This window comes from Squalius cephalus, assembly GCF_949319135.1.
Source record: "Squalius cephalus genome assembly, chromosome: 2".
Lineage (NCBI taxonomy): Eukaryota > Metazoa > Chordata > Actinopteri > Cypriniformes > Leuciscidae > Squalius > Squalius cephalus.
In genome coordinates this window covers 8,616,681-8,636,191 of record NC_137123.1, presented here as the reverse complement: position 1 = coordinate 8,636,191, position 19,511 = coordinate 8,616,681, and the positions used below count along the sequence as shown (strand labels likewise).

The 19,511-nt window shown below is 39.8% G+C and overlaps 1 protein-coding gene across 1 annotated transcript in view; it reads right to left on the bottom strand.

Annotated features, from left to right (window-relative positions):
• The window catches only part of LOC307148961 (B-cell receptor CD22-like), a gene marked incomplete at both ends in the record, with an annotated part of 49,951 nt that extends 30,696 nt beyond the window's left edge, over positions 1-19,255 (bottom strand). Inside the window, 7 exons of the mRNA XM_079854942.1 lie at positions 9,936-10,193; positions 10,352-10,600; positions 10,699-11,049; positions 11,154-11,220; positions 12,078-12,090; positions 17,170-17,243; positions 18,740-19,255. Coding sequence (XP_079711068.1) covers positions 9,936-10,193; positions 10,352-10,600; positions 10,699-11,049; positions 11,154-11,220; positions 12,078-12,090; positions 17,170-17,243; positions 18,740-19,255 — 1,528 coding nt within the window. The remainder of the gene's footprint in view (positions 1-9,935; positions 10,194-10,351; positions 10,601-10,698; positions 11,050-11,153; positions 11,221-12,077; positions 12,091-17,169; positions 17,244-18,739) is intronic.
• Positions 19,256-19,511: the final 256 nt, after the last annotated feature.

The window sequence follows — 19,511 nt, the reverse complement described above, 5'->3', positions numbered from 1 at the left end:
TAATGATCACTGCAGCTCCACAAACCCCTCCAATGGATATGTATAATATCACCAGACGTCCTGCAACTGAGACAAAAGAGTAAAACATCTGAACAGATTTATTTTGCTCTTTGGAGGGTCTAAAAAGTAAAAAAATTAAAACCTTAAATCTTCTAATTCAAACACGATCTCCTAATCTTAAAAAGAATAAATGAATCTGCACTCACACGTGACATTGAGCTGAACAGCAGGAGAGATGTGAGTGTGTCCTACAGCACAGCTATATCTGCCTGAATCCTCTCTTCTGACTGGATTGATGGAGAGTTCGTTACTGTATTTATTCTCAGTTAATATCTTCAGTGAGTTTCTGTACCAGATGAATGTTGCTCTGTCAGTCAGAGCGCAGCTGCTTTTACATCTCAGAGTGACTGAATCTCCCTCTGTCACTCTCTCAGGAGACTCCACCTGAAGATCTGAACACAACACACACATTATATCTAGTGCTGCTGTCATACACTGATTATTATTCAACATAATGCACAGAAGAAGAGATAAACCTCACCAAAGTAATCTATGACATTAAGAGTTACACCAGGTTTACCAATCCATTTTCCATCAGGTTTATCAGTGATGAATCTGAAATAGTACATGTGTGAATCCTTCAGTGTCACATGACTCAGTCTGACGGTGCAGTTCTGCTGTTTATCTCCCAGATACTGAAGCCTCTGACTGTATTCAGTGTCATTAGACAGATCTGGAGGCTCTCCATCTTTCTTTTTATCTTTTGTTTTGGTCCAGAACACTTTCATGATCTGATGTCCAGTAGGGTATGTATAAGTGCATCTCATTATCACTGTTGAGTCCTTTAGTGCACAGATGTGTGAAGGACTGTAACTCACACCCCAATCAGCACTAGAAACCCCTGAAACACAGAATTCATCTCGAACAATTTAGCAGCAGCTTCTGCATATAAAACTGCAGTATCAAATTTATCTTGAGTGTTTCTGAAGTGTTGCATTGACTAACCATGAATCATGAGAAGAACGATCAGAGGAAGAGGAGGAGCCATTCTGAGTGATGTCACTATCAACACCTACAACAAATGTACAGTGGCTTATTTTTCAACTTTAAGGGCCAATTACATAAATATAGCCATTATGTTAAGACAGTGTCTTAAGATCTAGCATGATAGATCAGATCAGTCAGTCTTACTTTTCGGTTTCAGATTAGTCAAATGTACGTTTTTATGTAACTGACGTAAAGTTATGAACAGTTTTAAAGAAGAAAATGTGATGACTAACTTGTAAGACTAGTCCTGGCGGTTTATGCGAGTCTTGTCGTTTCTGTCTCATTGTTACACATTAAGTTTTTCATATTTTTATTGCATTAGATGTTTCATCAAATATATGATACAGTATATATGTCTGTGGCGAGGGCGGTGTGGTTCAGTGAAGTCTGCAGCGGGATAGAGAGACTGGAGATGAGCGGTGAGTAAGCAGGTCAAGTGCAAAACTACAAACACCTGTGTCTTGTTGCAGTAATCGGAATGGAGAAACGGATAAAATCCACTGGGAAACTGGGAGATTCTGAGAGAGAGTGGACTGAGGAGTCATGTGCTGATTAATTTCGTGTGGCGCATTCGCATGGGATAAGCGAAGCCTGTGATTTTACTCGAATTTACTGAGTTATCTCCCGGATATGATGTCAATAGGCGATTGCTTGGAAATGTATTGTCGTTATTATAGGTCTAGCTGTAGGATATATCATGAACAGAAGAATGTTATTTACCACATGCTGCTATACATGTCATCCATCTCCATCTAATCATTCTTTTTGTTTTTGCTCTTCTGATGGTTTTCAGCTTTCTCTTTCTGCAAATTGTATAGTTGTATCGTATCATGGTGTACAGTGATATGACCCAGCACCCAAAATACTAAAAATATTTTGATCTACTGAGAAATGTATGGAAGCGCAGAGAACACAGATGAAGACACTAGCTCAACATCAACCCCCTGTATCTTGACTATAGCTGCGCAACAGTCATTTTCGCACTGCGTGAGAACGGACTGTCCAACTTCTGTCCCTGCCACCTTTTGATTGACAGCAGCTTTCATTATATAGTCAGCTTGTATTACACAGTTGTATGTTGTTAAAAGATTAAAGTTGATTTCTATCAAGGTGTTTGTCACCAACATACAAAAAACTGCTAGAGAAAACATATTTGTGCAATTAGACTTTTGATTTTAAACCATATAGTTACTGAGACACAGCCCTGTGACAACTAGCCCCAACTAATCTCCCATAAATCCCCAACACTTAAGATATTTGACAGAACAGTTATAAAATCATGCTCTTACCCGTTTCACCAACACCAGTGACCAGTGACAGCACTACAAATGATCAGGATTAAACCAGTTTAGGCGTTTTCACACACTGAATGACACGTGATTAACACACTATATTTTCACATGATCTTATGACGCCTCAACTAGTGCAGATCGAGCAGAGGAAGAGTTTTACATTTTGACAACATTAGACTAAAGGCATAAAAGTTAAGCCGAGAGGAACTTTACGTCGGTCAATAAAGATGCTCATGTAATAATGTTTTCAAACTTTGAATATCTATTTTCAATAAGTTGCATACAGATAGTAATGACAAGTAACCTGTTCTTAAGAAACAGAGAAAATAATTGCTTGAATAACTTTTCTTTAATTTGCATATGCAGACCAACTATCCTAGCTTGTAAAACACTGGAAGGTATTGCAGTAGCAGTGACGTCAAAACACACATTTCATCGCTAACATTGCCAGCTGTGCACTTGATAAACCTCCAATTTACTGATTAATAGCAATCTGGAAGTTAAATAAAGAACTTTAAACACGCTGATGAAGCAGAATTGATTCATCTCAATGTTTTTATCATGATAACTATTACGTTTTTAATGTGTCAGTTGCCTTGTCCTTCTTGAATGAAACGCTTGTCTCTAAACATGGTTAAATACTGTTTCCTCTTTTGTAGGTGAGAAAACCAAATGCATAAACTTTTGACATCAGCATCACAGTGTTGATCACGTGACCTTCATTAACTGATGCAGAGATGCTGAGGGACGTCACACCGAAGAGGAAGAGGAAGAGGAAATCAGTCCTGTCAGAGTAACGCTTGAGGCCTTTTCACATACCAAATTTTCAGCTCTAGTAATGGAAGTCCTGACTTCTAAATAAAAGATCCAAATTGGGAATTGTCTGGACAAACCTGAAATAAACACTTTTATGAGCATCAGAAACAACATTTATGGATGTTGTTACAGACAGTTACATGAAGACTGTAATGTTTTGGTGTGTGCCATCATCTACTACAGCATATTCCTGTTAGTCTGAGACAAAAATGAGATCCATTTATCAAGTTTAACCATTTTGAAATGTTTTAACTGCACACTCATAGTGTTCCTGCACTGGTGTAGAGATAAGACCGACAGAGTAGGACATTTACCATATTTTTCTGAAAGTAAGATGACCCTGATTATAAGACCCCCCTTTTTCAAGATGTACCTTTTGGAAAAAGGGTCTTTTGAGGGCCAAATCTTGTCTTTTATAAAGAAAGTAATTTTATTTGAAAATAATTTTCATATTGCATATTTTTCATATTCTAAAGGTCATAAAACACAGGTGTTTGATCTGCATTACCTATCTGATCCAGGCGATATGATTTTATTTTTAGCGCTGAAAAGACACCAGCTTCTCCCTGAAGTCAGAGGGCATGCACTGGGCAATGAGAAATGAGGGGCCTCGCTCGTGGGTATGGTTCAGCTCTTTGGCAATATCCAGTGGATGACGACTCTGGTTATGGGAAGCTCCCCATTTCTCCCCTCGGTCACGCACCGACACACTCGCCCGCCATCCTTCCCGAAGCGGCCGCCTTTAGGACTGCAGTACGATTTTCTTTGACTTGTCTTTTTGGACTCGCCATCTTCTAACATTACACTTTGACACACCATATTGCATGGCTCCTAAATGGGAGTTGTTTGATGACTCCGCTGTGTTTATCTTTCCTGGAGAGAACTCGTTTTACACATATTTGGCGCACCCTGTTGTTGTGGGTGTATTATTGACATGTAAAAGTGTAGTCCCTGAATATAAGACAACCCTGTTTTTTTCAGATGTATTTCCAAGAAAAAAACATTGTCTTATATTCAGAACAATACGGTAATAGGACTCATAATGAGAAGAGCTGGAAACTTATGGTAAGGTTCTCATTATTTGTTACATTCTCATACAGAGGAAAGGTCCTTTTAGGAGCATTGGTGCAAGTGTTGTGAAGTGCCGCTGTTGGGTGGCGTCCTCTCTGCGTGTTGACTCTGCCCTAGATGCGCGCAGGTAATCAGGGTCTCATTCCTACGGGTATATTAAGCTGGCTGTTTTGCCACCGGACAATGTGCGACTGCCTCTCTAGCGCGTCATTATTCTGCCGTCGGTCTGGTGTTCTGGCTGGAGGTGAGTGCGACGGCTGTTTGTGATTGTTGCTCGAACCTACCGGACTTTAAACGGTTAACAGTGTTACTCTTGTCTGCGGATAAGCTCATGTTGTGCTGAGTGTTTGCAGCCATTGGCAATACGCGCCATTTATATATATTGCACTAAGCGTCGCCGGTGTATTGCTGCTTGGCTTCCTGGTAGGTCTCTTTCTGGCTCTTGTAGCCGTATTTATTTTAAGTGATGTATAGTGATGGGGTTTATCTGTGTATTCCAGCTCGCCTTTGAAACTTTGTTCATCTGTTGCTGCCGGAGGAATGACGCGATCTCCGCATGTTTGGTATGTGCAATCATTGTATAACAATGATGAGTTAATACTATGTATATTTTAGCTTACATTCAGGCTTTTGCAGGTGAATTAATCTGCCTGTATAAGGGCACTTGAAGACTGCTGCTCGGATTAGGACTTTCATCACTGCTGTTTTGTTCCTACTATTCTAACCTTTTGTTTCTATTGTTTTGTTTCATCAACATGCTTGAGTGCAGTTGCTCACATGTGAGCACGCTTCAGCATTGTTGATGTTTGTTCAGGTACTGTGAGTCCGGAGCAGGAGGGCTAGTTTCTCTATTTGGTGGTGGGTCCTGATGATGCACAGTGTGTGGTCTACAACCCATAGTGATTGATCTTGGTTGACGTGAGTGTGCGTGTGTGTGCAGTGTAGTGCACGTGTGGGTGCTCCTTGACCATCGCTGATGTTGGCGAAGTCTGGCACTAGCTCGTCCTGCTTCTGGTAATCACAAGTCCTGGTAGTCCTTTATTGTTATTGTGTGGTGGTTATGATTGAGCCTAATTGACTTGCACTCCAGTATTTTATCTTTGTCCAATAAAGAATATTTTTGTACTTTGTAATATCCACGTCTCAGAGTCTCTGTGTAAGGGAAAAATCAAACCTGTGTGTCCTCATACTTCCCTGGCTTAGTGACCAGGGTGGCGTAGTCGATTTGCTCTCTCTCTCTCTCTCTCTCTCTCTCTCTCTCTCTCTCTCTCTCTCTCTCTCTCTCTCTCTCCTTGCTTTGTCTCCCTGTCTTTTCCAAGTCTTTCTCTGTCATCAAACCTACTGCTCTTCGCCACACAAGGATGAACAGCCTTAATGGAAGAGAGCATGAGAACCAGGAGAAAGGGGAAAACAAAACTAGTTATTGAAATAGTACTTGTGTTCATCCTATATTCAAGGTCATTAGCCAGATCTAGAAGCTCTACACCCTCTTGAGTATAAAAAATAAATTTCAGTAAAAAACTGTTTGTTTGTTTGTTTTTTCTATGAAAATGCAATTTAATCATTATAGTCACCAAATAAAAATACAGAAATTTGCTTACAGAGTTTCCATCTCAGAAATCAGTAAAAATCTAAAAACCTCTAGACCTGATATTTTATTGATGCAGCGTCTGAACATTTGCATTTTTTAAACATAATTTGTTTCTCGGACCTAGTGTCTCTCCTCGAAGGCTCTCGCTTGGAGATTCCGGTCAGGAGGGATCCGTCCAGAATGTGGAAACTGTGGGTTTGGCCTCTGAGGGGGCTCAACTCATAGATGCTGGTCTCTCAACTGAGGTTGTAGAGACCATACCTCACTCCAGAGCTCCTTCCACTAGGAAACTATATGACCTGAAGTGAAAGGTCTTCACTTCTTTGTGTAGTGGGCGACATTGGGATCCAGTTAACTGCCCAGTTCAGTACTTGAGTTTCTGCAAGATCGCTTTTCAGCAGGGCTATATACCTTCACCCTAAAAGTATACATGGCGGCCATATCGGCTTACCACGCCCCTGGGGACCCTCAGATGCTTATGACAGATAAGTTTATTCTCAGGTGCTTATGTCTTAGTTGCCACAGTTTCACATGACAGGCACTTGAAAATACGGAGTTTGGGTATTGTTGTTCCGTAAAGGGAACGTTACAGGTTACAACTGTAACCCTAGTTCCCTGAGAAGGGAATGAGACGCTGTGTCGCCCTGCCATACTTCCTTCATCCCTGTGATCGACATGCTTCGGCTACTTCTAAGCTAATGCCGGTCAGACCGGATGTGTTTTTATCCTTTCCTGGTCATGACCTCACCCGCCCATGATGTTCACTCTCGCCATTGGACTAGTTGACATACACACTTCAGACGCAATCACGCAGGGGCGTTCCCAAAGCGTCATCGACGCAGCATCTCATTCCCTTCTCAGGGGACTAGGGTTACAGTCATAACCTGAGACGTTTTTGCCGTCGTAGAAGGAATACGAACTAACCTCATGTTGAAACATAAGTTGCTATATATTAAGGATTTTTTTTAATATTATTTTTCGGAACAGCATCAAGATTGCAAATGTAATTTTCTATAGTAATCCTTAAATTAATAATCTTATCTAGTTTGATCTTCTTTTCTTTTTTTCTCTAGCAATCTCTAAGTGCGATGGTCTTTCATATCTGTTATGCTGTTATTCTGATTTATTGAATGTCAGAAAAGTGTGGAATTTTACAACTAGAGACTTATTTTTTTCTGCCTTTTATTGGAAACATGAACAATATGGATACTCATGGTTAAAAACAATAATCTAAATGAAATAAAATTCATACATGATAAAAAAGCAAAAAGTAAAAACACTTGATTTATTTTAAAATTACACAGTTTAACATACATTCATTAACAGTTTACTTTCATTATCGCACATCCATCTATAAAATGATCGCCTGAATACTTCAGTCACACGTCGTCATGCCACTCCTGTCAATCATTCAGGGCTCCTCCCACAAAGAGATGCATTAGGCTATGGCTGTAATATTTACTGTGTTCAAAACACTACAGCCTCTTCTTGTTAGGCTGAATAAGAAAGAAAGAAAGTGAAAACATTAATATTGAAATATGTCAATAAAAGCATCAACAACATGTGTCATAAGGAAAGGCTAATAGATTGGGTTTTGTCTCTATCTAGTGGCTATTCTCACTTACTGGAAGATTTTCATACAGAGACGAGTCCAGTTCGGGTTTACAATCATCAAGTTGAGCAGCCTTTACGAATGAAGACAAAGTAAAAACAGGAGTGTGTTATTAAAATTCCCATATTCTTAGTCAATATAGATATTTCCACACTGACATTGAGCGTTTAATTCCTTTTGGCTAAAGGTGAAGAGAGTTTAGTCTTCTGTAGGAAACACTTGCAACACTTACCGTTACATTCTCATACACAGGATCACTCAATTTAATACTGTCATGATGAGGTTTGGCTAAAGGTGAAGAGAGTTTAGTCTACTGTAGGAAACACTTACCGTTACATTCTCATACACAGGATCACTCAATTTAATATCATAAGCGTTGCGTCTGTCATGATGAGGTTTGGAATGATTCATCTTTGCCATTAAAGAAAAAACAGAATAAATAAAAAATAAATAACATCTATAAACAACTCACTAGAAAACGTTTCTGCTACATTCAGACTTTAAATCATTTAGATACCAAATCATTTCCCTGATCAGTAAACTTCTGATAATTATTCTCACCTGAGACTCCTGTGTGTCATTTCTCTTTTTCATCCTCCTGGTTCCCCTTTAAAGACAGTGATTTTACACAATAACAACCAATCCGATTCAGATATTATTTGATGTTTAATACACAGATATGATTTGAACTAAAGGTATTTCTCTATAGGACGTGGCTCTGCCACTTTGAATGTGATGAAATCTGGTCTATCTTCAGGATGCACTGCAGTAATGAGCTTCCTCATTCAATAACTAACTAAGTAGCTGTCAGTGTGGAAAGTAAGAATGGGAAATTCTGCCTTGGCTCACATTCATCACGACCAGAGACAAACCTACATTATGTGCGTGTTTTTTTTTTTTATATATATTTTTAACATAAACAAAGTGCTTATTTTTTATTTAACAAAATGTCAATCTTCATCTTTATAGTAGAGAATACAATACAATCTTCATATTTATAACGGACTGTCACCATAAAAACTGCGCTTTGTGTGGTGGTGACAGGAACTGTAACTGGAATGCCCTTGAGAGCCACCAGAGGGCACTCCATATCAGACTATTATTATTCACTCACAACTACATTTCCCATAACTCACTGCCTGGACTCATCATGCATCCACCTGTGTCTCATTATCTGTTGTCTGCATTTCTGAGCATTCTCCCTGATTTCATTGTCTCTTGGTTCTTGGATTTTTGCCTGTTTCTCGGATTACCCTTGTTTGTTTGTTTGGACTGCCTTCCTGTGATTGACCCTTTGCTTGTGTTTGATTACGATTCTGGATAACCCGTTAAATAAACTGCATTTGGATCCTCCACCTTTTCTCGAAGCAGTTAGTAACAGGAACAAGCTATTTAATCTTTATTTTATTATTTTATTAGTTCATGACGTCTCACTGAATTAACAACTTTCTTATTCATTAATTCATTCATTCATTCACACACACGAGAGAGTACCACAAACACACATCTTACCAAATCACTAACATCGTAATGATCACTGCAGCTCCACAAACCCCTCCAATGGATATGTATAATATCACCAGACGTCCTGCAACTGAGACAAAAGAGTAAAACATCTGAACAGATTCATTTGAGTCACTATAGAAAGAGTAATGTAAGTAGGCCTATATGAGGCGCTCTAAAGGGCCATACACTCCGGGACGAATATCGGCGCGTGTTATTCGCCAGCGTTTTTCAACGCGTTTTTTGTGTTCACACCCAAGCGATTTTCGCTGACGATGAGCCGAGTGAACATGCAAATTCATTCCCTGACATTAGATGGCTCTTAATGTAAAACAGAAATACCCCGGTGATTGTCAAACGTTTGTGGGAAAAAGTTACAAGCCTATGTACATGAAAGACAATTAAGTGAAATTAAACTCACCATCAAGGCCCATTTGCTCTGCAATACCACTCCATAACAGTTCTGTTTCATCAAGATTTTTGTAGTCGCTGTCGCGTTTGTCATATAGTTCTTTATGTTCCGACACCAACGAGACCAGCAGCTCTACATTCATCTTGCCTTGCATCTTCCTCGTCTTATTTCTTCCTGGCAGTGTAGACGCTACTTGGCGTATATCTTCTTCGCTGTTACGTATATGTGCTCGGCAAGACTGTTTTGTGTTTGAGCGCCCCCAAGTTGTGTTTTACTGTAACTTCAGAAGCTCCAGACACGTGAGCAAAAGCGGCAAAAACCAAACCAAAAAAACGAACCCGAGGCGTTTTTTTAAAAAAATGACGCTTTTACGCGTGCCGTTTTTCACGTCGGTGTGCACACTCACATTGGCGCCCTTTGTTTAGTCATAAGGCGTTAAACGTCGGCGAATATCGCGCGCGAAATTCGTCCCGGTGTACGGCCCTTAAGACATTCTTTGGCGGGTCTAAAACAGAAAACACAAAGAAATTCACATCACTGACAATGTTTAGAGGATTTAATGTCACATTTACTGAACCATCATTAACTCACACATGACGTTTAAAGTCACAGTATCAGAGTATTTCTCTCCATGTTCATTGATGGACTTGCACTTGTATTCTCCACTGTCATCAGAGCTGATCTTTGAGATGTTGTAAATTCTTCCAGATCCTACAATCGTTCCTCCTTTAAACCAGCTGAAGTTCAGAGCAGGAGGGTTTGAGTCACTGATGCAGTTCAGAGTCACTGAATCTCCCTCCACTATTACACCAGATGGACTGATGGACACTGAGACGCTCCTGGGTGGGTCTAAAACAGACAAAAATGAAAAAAAAAAAAAACACATTAAACAGTAAATATTACAGAATGATACATTTAGACATTTTAAAAGATGTTCTGGTCAATTAAAACCTTAAATCAAACACAATTTCCAGTTTTTTAAAGAGAAAAAGACAATCTGTACTCACACATGACATTGAGCTGAACAGCAGGAGAGATGTGAGTGTGTCCGTCTACAGCACAGCTATATCTGCCTGAATCCTCTCTTCTGACTGACTGCAGCAGGAGTTCATTGTTTCTGTCTCTTCTCTCAGTTAATGGCTGTGAGTTTCTGTACCAGATGAATGTTGCTCTGTCAGTCAGAGCGCAGCTGCTTTTACATCTCAGAGTGACTGAATCTCCCTCTGTCACTCTCTCAGGAGACTCCACCTGAAGATCTGAACACAACACACACATTATATCTAGTGCTGCTGTCATACACTGATTATTATTCAACATAATGCACAGAAGAAGAGATAAACCTCATCAAACTCACCTGTGACAGAAAGATTCACTCCAGATTTACCAATCCATTTTCTATCAGGTTTATCAGTGATGAATCTGAAATAGTACATGTGTGAATCCTTCAGTGTCACATGACTCAGTCTGACGGTGCAGTTCTGCTGTTTATCTCCCAGATACTGAAGCCTCTGACTGTATTCAGGGTCATTAGACAGATCTGGAAACTCTTCATGTTCCTTTTTATCTTTTGTTTTGGTCCAGAACACTTTCTTGATCTGATGGTCAGTAGGGTATTTATAAGTGCAGCTCATTATCACTGTTGAGTCCTTTAGTGCACAGATGTGTGAAGGACTGTAACTCACACCCCAATCAGCACTAGAAACCCCTGAAACACAAAATTGATCCTGAACAATTTAGCAGCAGCTTCTGCATATAAAACTGCAGTATCAAATTTATCTTGAGTGTTTCTGAAGTGTTGCATTGACTAACCATGAATCATGAGAAGAACGATCAGAGGAAGAGGAGGAGCCATTCTGACTGACGTCACTATCAACACCTACAACAAATGTACAGTGGCTTATTTTTCAACTTAACGTCCTGTCATTTTGGTCTCATTGGTTATATATTAATTTATTATATATTAAAATATTAATTGTATCTTATTTTTATATGATGAACTTCCAAAAACTATTTTCCTATGAAATAAAAGACTTTCGGTTTCATTTTGTATTAAATACTTGTACGAGTGAGTCATGCATTGTTATTGTGGTTAGGAACTATCAATTAAAGTGGTTTAGTTAAAGGGGAACTATGCAGTTTTTTTTTAGCTTAATTTACCTTAACTGAACAGCTTTGGAGTCATTGGAATGGTTATATGACTTTTTTCAGGTTGAATGGTGGTCTTCCCGCTTCCCTCTAGCGCCTTTGAGCGGAAAAACCACCATTGCAACTTTGGGCCGGCGGGCCGACGCATAGCAAAACTGCATAGCGCCGCTTTAAGTGGGACGCTTATCAGTGTTGCGCGCTATGCCTTTAGAGAGTGCGTGAGTTACATCAGCTTCAGATCGCAAATGGACGCTGGCGAGGCAAGACGCACTTGTTTTCTTCTCACCCTTTCCAGTTAATATTGGTATGTTTAAAAGTGTTAATTCGGTTAAAGTTCATTAAATATCAAGCACAATGTGTTACTGAATCGATTATACACATGTATGTTGTGTATTGTGAGTTTTATGTGACTTTTATCTGACGCACGTGGAGCTAACTAACTAGTGATTTGTGCACAGTGTATAACGTGGAAAGAGGTTGGCGCAACGGATAATATTCTGATCAAATTGTCCCATATGTTTCCAGGGTCAATAAAACTAGATGTTTTGAAGACATCCTGCTGTCTGCTGTGTGGAATTCCTTATGTACAGAACTGGATCTGCTACACAAGCACATGTACACAGGGCTCTCAAGGCTCACAGTCACTCATTTCGGTCTTTTGTCACGCACTCCCACCACACGTATTTCTCACACGGAAAAACTATTTATAATATATTTAATATGCCGCAGCGCCCAAAACTTCTCTGGCCACGCCGCTCTCACTATTAGTCTTAGTTCTTAGTCGAGCCTGCCACTTATAAGCCAATCTACACAATAGCCAATCAGAAAATAGCACTATTGTATCTGGGTAAGATTTAACGCAACAACCAATGAAAAAAAAGCATATCTGGAATTGTTCACTTGATTCTGCTACAGCACAGGTGTCAAACTCAGTTCCTGGAGGGCCACAGCCCTACACAGTTTTGTTCCAACCCTGCTTTCAACACACACACACCTGCAGTTTTCAAATAAGCCTGAAGGACTTGATTAGCTGATCAGGTGTGTTTAATTAGGGTTGAAGCTAAACTCTGCAGGGCTGTGGCCCTCCAGGAACTGAGTTTGACACCCCAGTGCTACAGCGTCGACTTCCGAAGTCTCGTTCACAGAGGAAACCACTGGAGCTCTGAGCATCACTTTGAGCACAGAGTAAGTCATGATCTCCTGTTTTAATGTTACAACAAATTCACAACTTGTTTGACACAAACAGTGACAACTTGACTGCTGTTAGAGAATGTTTCACAGATAATCAGCATCAGTTTTTCATAAGTGTCTGTAACTTAGCCAACAGTTTTACAGCCTGTTCACTGACAACACCTGCTCAGAACAAGTAGTCTAGGCCTGGTCATATTTTCGTTATCACATTGTAGGATTGAGTGCGAAACAAACACAAATGAATCTTCCAGGTGAATTGTTCAAACATAATTTCTCACAGAACTGAACATTCCAGACACCAAATCACCAACCCCAGAGCCATAAAAGAAGGCTCCAGCCAGCCAGTCTCCGCTGACCAACGAAAACCCCCAGCTAAGAACTTTATGGCCATGCAAGCTTCAAAGAAGATGAGCCCAACTAAAAAAAAAAGAACTGGTCAATGTGAGATAGCTTGGAAAAGAATGATTGGCTCAGAGATAGCACAATTCAGCCCGATCAAGATAACAGCAGGAGCTGCTCGAGCCCACAACATTCCAGACTCCCCCCTCCTTAAGGACCTCTGATAGACCTCAGGGTGTAAAATCGTTTCAAACCACAGAGCTGAGATTTTACCTATAACATAAATAAAATCATTCAAGAACAATTTTCAATGGACTTATAGATCAAGCATCATGCAACGACATGATCCTATATTGTTCCTACAATAGATGGGTGTATCTGATATGCTTAGATGCCATACAATTCATGTAATTGTTATAATTGTTAGATTTTTGAATGAAAATGTGTTGTGTTTCATATCGATGTGATCATATGTTCTTAATTCAAAGGATGGCTTGATTGAAATCTGTGGAAAATGTTTTGGATTCTTATAATAGTAATAATGTCTTAGCTGTGGCCTCTGTACTCTTTGCTAGAGCTTAGAGAGTAAGGAGAGCACAGATAAGCTTGATTTATGATAAGAAGTGAAGAGAACGCCACCTCCTAAACAAAGACAGTGTCTAATTGGTTAGAACTGATCCAGGAGGCTGGGCGGACATTTGAGTTTAAAATCTTAACACCAGAACAAAGTTTAGAGTTTTTTAGTGCAGAACCAAAAATGCAGCGGGAGATGAAGATCTAAGACAGACCAGGAACCATGTAAACGCGCAGACGAAATAACCCAAATCAAGATCTGAAGAACATGGGTTAAACAGCTTCATTCAAGCCACCATCTACTCCTCTCAATTTCCTTTCTTTTCTTAGTTTCCTTTCTTTTCCGTTGTGAGTCTCGGTTCTAAGTTAAGTTTTGCGACAAGATTTCGAGCCACGTTTCTTCTGCAAAGCCAACTTCAAACAAAGACTTTCATTCCGCCAGCACGCCACGTGACTGACCACGTGACCCAGACATCAGGCACGAGGAGACCAGCCAACGAACGGACCGGGAAAACCCCTTTCACGCAACAAAAGGGAATCCCCAAAAGCAAAGACAAGCAAGTACTGCCTCCAGACTCTTAAGCTGAACTGGTGTATTTGATACAGATTTAATAACCTAGGAAACGATAGGTTAAACTAATGATTGATGGTTCATTCAGGTCGTGTCTTATAAGTGCATAGAAACTTGGGATTACATCATCTCACTCTTAAACTCACTCTTAAAACTTAATCTTTCCTTACTCTTTTCTTTCTGCAACGCGTATGAATGTGTATGTGTGTGTTTGTGTTAGATATTAGTTTTATGTGTTAGAAGAATAATCAATAAAGTCTTGTTTGTATTCTAAAGAGAAAAATTACTTGTGTTATTTTGCTTACAAATTTAATGTCTTAAACTTCTGATCTAAGTTACCTTGCTAACTATATAGTGTTTCACTATAGTTCGGATATTTATATCCGTTGCAGAGTTGATAGTTACAGCCAGTTCAAATGAACCGCGAACGAGTCATTTGCTCGGTTGTAATAAGTGACTCTTTTGAATTCCCTATAAATTAATTAATAATTCCTTTGAGCTAAATTGTAATCACTACAAATTACAAATATCCTACAACATGATGACTGACATATTGTCACATTATAAACATCTCTCTCTCCAAATAGGCTTAATAGCACTAAATAAATGAAAGTGTATTGCATAGTCGATGTTATAGGTCACTTTTAAAATCATGTCATATTTTATAATTATATCCTGGCCATGGATGCATTAATCATTGTGTGACGACATCTGCTGTTGATTCTGTGAATTGCGGTTGGCACCTGAGCCCATTAATCACCTTGATTGCCAGTCTACTGGAAACACCTGTGTTCGTGCCTTGGATGCTGTTTAAGAGATCACCAATTGACCGGACAATTCATTCTTTGGTTTTGACGCTTTGGTTTTGGACTCTTTGGTTTTGGACTCTTTGGTTGTGTTGTATTTTGTTACTCTTTTCATTTTCACTTCAACACTACATTACATTTCAAACCTGCACCTTGCCTTACACACTGACCTTACTGATGAATACAGAAACATTGTTATTTTCTTTAATTGATTTTCATCTTATTATTTAGTGTTGCCTTATTTTGTAATTAAATAAATATTTCTTTGAGCTTATAATTTGGTTTTCGTGTGTCCCTTGTTTTTTGTTGCTTCCCTTGAGCCAAGGGTCGTAACACATTGCATCTGACTTTCAAAGATGTCAGGTAAAAAGCAATTAAGCATCCTCTCATTCGCCCTGAGAGGAGAGTCCCCTATAAAGGCCAGGTTAGAGGATGCTGGCCCAGAGAAGGTGGCGAAAAGCGTAGACCCATTAGAGGAGGAGACAGTGCAGGTGGAAGGCAACAAGTCAGAAAGGCAACAAACACTTACAATAAACAACACCAGTCATAATCTCTCTCTCTCTCTCTCTCTCTCTCTCTCTCTCTCTCTCTCTCTCTCTCTCTCTCTCTCTCTCTCTCTCTCTCTCTCTCTCTCTCTCTCTCTCACACTCACACACACACACACACGTCTGGTTTACTATCTTTGTGGGGACTCTCCATAGACTTAATGGTTTTTATACTGTACAAACTGTATATTCTATCTCCTTAAACTAACCCTACCCCTAAACCTACCCATCACACACACACACACACACACACACTAACCCTACCCCTAAACCTACCCATCACAGAAAACTTTCTGCATTTTTACATTTCCAAAAAAACTCATTCTGTATGATTTATGAGCTTGTTTACGCATGGGGACCTCAATTTAGGTCCCCACTGTGACACGAGTCCCCATGAGTCTGTGTGCATTCAGGCTGAAGTCCCCACCGGGATAGAAAAACAGGTACACACACACACACACACACACACACACACACACACGCACATGCGTAAATTGAATAAATATGTTGTATTTGAGCAATTATTATTAACAACAACAAAAACACTAATAATATATTATTAATGAAACACCCCCACTCCCGCGACCCGTCCAAAAAATACCCCCCCCCCCCCATCTTCCTTTTCTTATGAAAATTGAGCACCATCTGTTTTGAGATTGAACAGAGAAAGAGAAATACGCTCTAGTTCTTAGCTTAAAGTCAAGCAGAAATCAATGAAATACTTTATTTATGCAAGAAAATTACAGCAACCATCATTTTTGCACTGCTTGAGTACGGAACTGTCTAAAGCCTTTCCCCGTCCCCTTTAATTGACAGCAGCTTTCATTATATAGTCAGCCTGTATTATACAGTTATCTGTTGTTAAAAGATTAAAGTTTTAAGGTGTTTGTCACCAACATACAAAACACTGCTAGAGAAAACATTGTGCTATTGGACTTTTGATTTTAAACCATATAGTTACTGAGACACAGCCCTGTGACAACTAGCCCCAACCAATCTCCAATAAATCCCCCACACTTAAGATATTTAACAGAACAGTTATAAAATCATGCTCTTACCCGTTTCACCAACACCCGTGACCAGTGACAGCACTACAAATGATCAGGCTGAAACCAGTATTGACGTTTTCACACTCTGAATGACACGTGATTAACACATTATATTTTAATATGAGCTTATGACACCTCACCTAGTGCAGATCGAGCAGAGGAAGAGTTTTAACAGACAACATTAGACTAAAGGCATACACATTAAACTGAGAGAAACTTTACGTCAGTGCATAAAGATGCTCATGTTGGGAATATCTATATTTAATCAGTTGCATATACTATAGATAGTAATGACAAGGAACATGTTCTTAGGAAACAGAGAAAATAATTGCTTTAATAACAGTACTTTAATTTGCATATGCAAACCAACTATCCTAGCTTGTAAAAGACTGGAAGGTATTGCAGTAGCAGTGACGCCAACTGTGCATTTGATAAACATCCAATTTACTGATTTATTAATACCAATCTGGAAGTTGAATAAACAAAGGACTTAAAACACACTGATGAAACAGAATTGATTAGTCTGAATGTTTTTATAAGAACTTCAAAGCATTTATTTTTTCAGCAGCCTTGTTCTTCTTGAATGCATCACGTCTCTAAAAATACCGTTTCCTCTTTAGTAAGTGAGACTTCAGCATCACAGTGTTGATCACGTGACCTTCATAAGCGATGGAGAGACGCTGAGAGACATCACACCCAAGAGGAAGAGGAAATCAGTCCTGTCAGAGTAACGCTTGAGGCCTTTTTCACATATGGCGGCTCTAGTAATGGAAGTCCTGCCTTCTAAATAAAATATCCAAATTGGTAATCATGTCACTGTAACTGCTGTTAGAAGCTCAGATTTCCATAGAAACAGTTCTGAGATGCGGGTTCAGGACTGCACAGGCGAATTGGCTGGACAAACCTGAAATAAAAGCTTTTTTTTTTTTAACTATTTGAGCATCAGAAACAACATTTATGGATCATGTCAAATTTTAATGCTGATTTGAAATGTTATTAAAATGTGATTTTGACCAGTGGTTCCCTTTCGAAAGGGAACTCGCACTGCATCATGAGACGCTTATGGGGAACACCTACGTGAGCTGGGGAACGGAGCGTGACTGGTATCTGAATCAACTGTCAAATCACAGCAATCTTATTGGCCAGCGACAGCCTATAACATCATACTAGTGCGACCAGGAAGTATATAAGAGGCGCCTAGGGAACATGTCAACCTCTTCTCGTCTTCAGGGACTGATTGTGTTTAAAACACTGTAGAATCAGGTAAAAACAATGTATGAGAAACACTTCAAGCAGTGTGTCGACCCGTGGCCAAGGTTTTTGACAAACGATGACACACATGACTTGTGCGTGTATTGTCTGGGTAAATAGCCCACTCGCACAATTCTTGAGGGAGTTGTTTGTGTCCCTTTAAGGATGCTCTGCTCTAGTTTGTCCGTCTTCTCGAGGGAAGAGGGCCATTCATTCATTCATTTAATTTTCTTTATTTATAAAGCACTTTTAAACACAACCGTAGGTTGACCAAAGTGCTGTACAGAAAGTTAAAATAATGTAAACAAAACAGGCAAGATATAAAATTTTACAAAAACAGTATAGTAAAAAAAAAAAAAATGTATACAATTTTTAACCCACCATAATTTGTTCAAATAAGTAAGATTTAAGCATAGATTTAAAAACAGGCAAAGAATATGCTGTTCAAATGGCTACAGGAAGATTGATCCAGAGAGTTGGTCCTGCGATAGCAAAATCTCGGTCACCAGAGATTACTCGGTTACTTTCCAGAATCTGTAACCAATAAGATGTCATTAAAAACCTTTAAAAGGGCAGATTCTGTATTATGTAATTTCCTGAAACCGAATTGAAAAGTTTCATAAATCTGATTAAAACTCATGAAAGCTTGTAACTGAATTTGACAAGCATCTGTGCCCAGTCCATCCTCTGGCTCAGCGTACAGTGGTATTCTGTCACCATGCCAGGAAGAGCAGGAGATGAGCAGTTTGGGGGTTATGGAAGGCTGAAATGACTCCATATTTTAATATACACAGATTTTGTGGTTCAGATAAGGTCGAGTTCTGGTTTATTTCTTTACTCTCTGCTGACATGGGGCATTGCTATGGCCTGCTTGTGGCTCAAATCTGGCAAACAGGAGTGAGCTACCCAAGGGCCGTAATTCCACACTGCATGTGGGCCAGATCATCTTTCCATGCGTGCCAGATGTGGGCTGGATCTGGGACGTCAGAATGTTGCTATGTGGGTAGTTCTGTAGGTGATGTTTGGGAGGAACTAGGACGATCCAACAGACACTCTCTGGCTCTGTTATTTCTGTCCATTGATCATCACTAAGCCTGTGACGGGACTCGTTGGCAGCTGCTGTGCTCTTGCGAAGATGCTGAATGTTGTGACGGTACTCTCTACTTCCACAGTCCACAACATAAAATCTCAGGGCACAATGTGATTTCACTACAACTCCAGGAGACCACTTGTGACTGCCAGGGTGTGGTTGCACCCTTACTTCATCCCCAGGCTTCAGTACAGCACGAGGGCCACTTGCCCTTTTGCAGTCGTAGTAAAACTTCTGAATGCTTTTGCTTTCATCTAGTCGCCGTTTAACTTTGAGGGGGTCGTACGCTGCTGGCATGAGCAACAGATGAGCAGCATGCAGGTTGTTAGGGGGACGTCTGATCATCAGCATTTGAGCTGTTGATAGGCCTACTGACTCTATTGGCGTTGTAAAACTACGTTCTGTAGTCAAGCAGCGCAGGGTGTTTTTCTGGTGCCTTGGACCAAAGTTTCTTACCACACAGCTTTAGCTTCGCCCACATGGCCCGCCTCCAGCCGCTCGTTTTTTTCCGGAAAGACTCGGTACAGCCTATCTTTCTTTTATAAATATAATAAAACTAAAGACTTTTTGGAGATATGAAGGATGCAATACTACTCTATAGGTACTC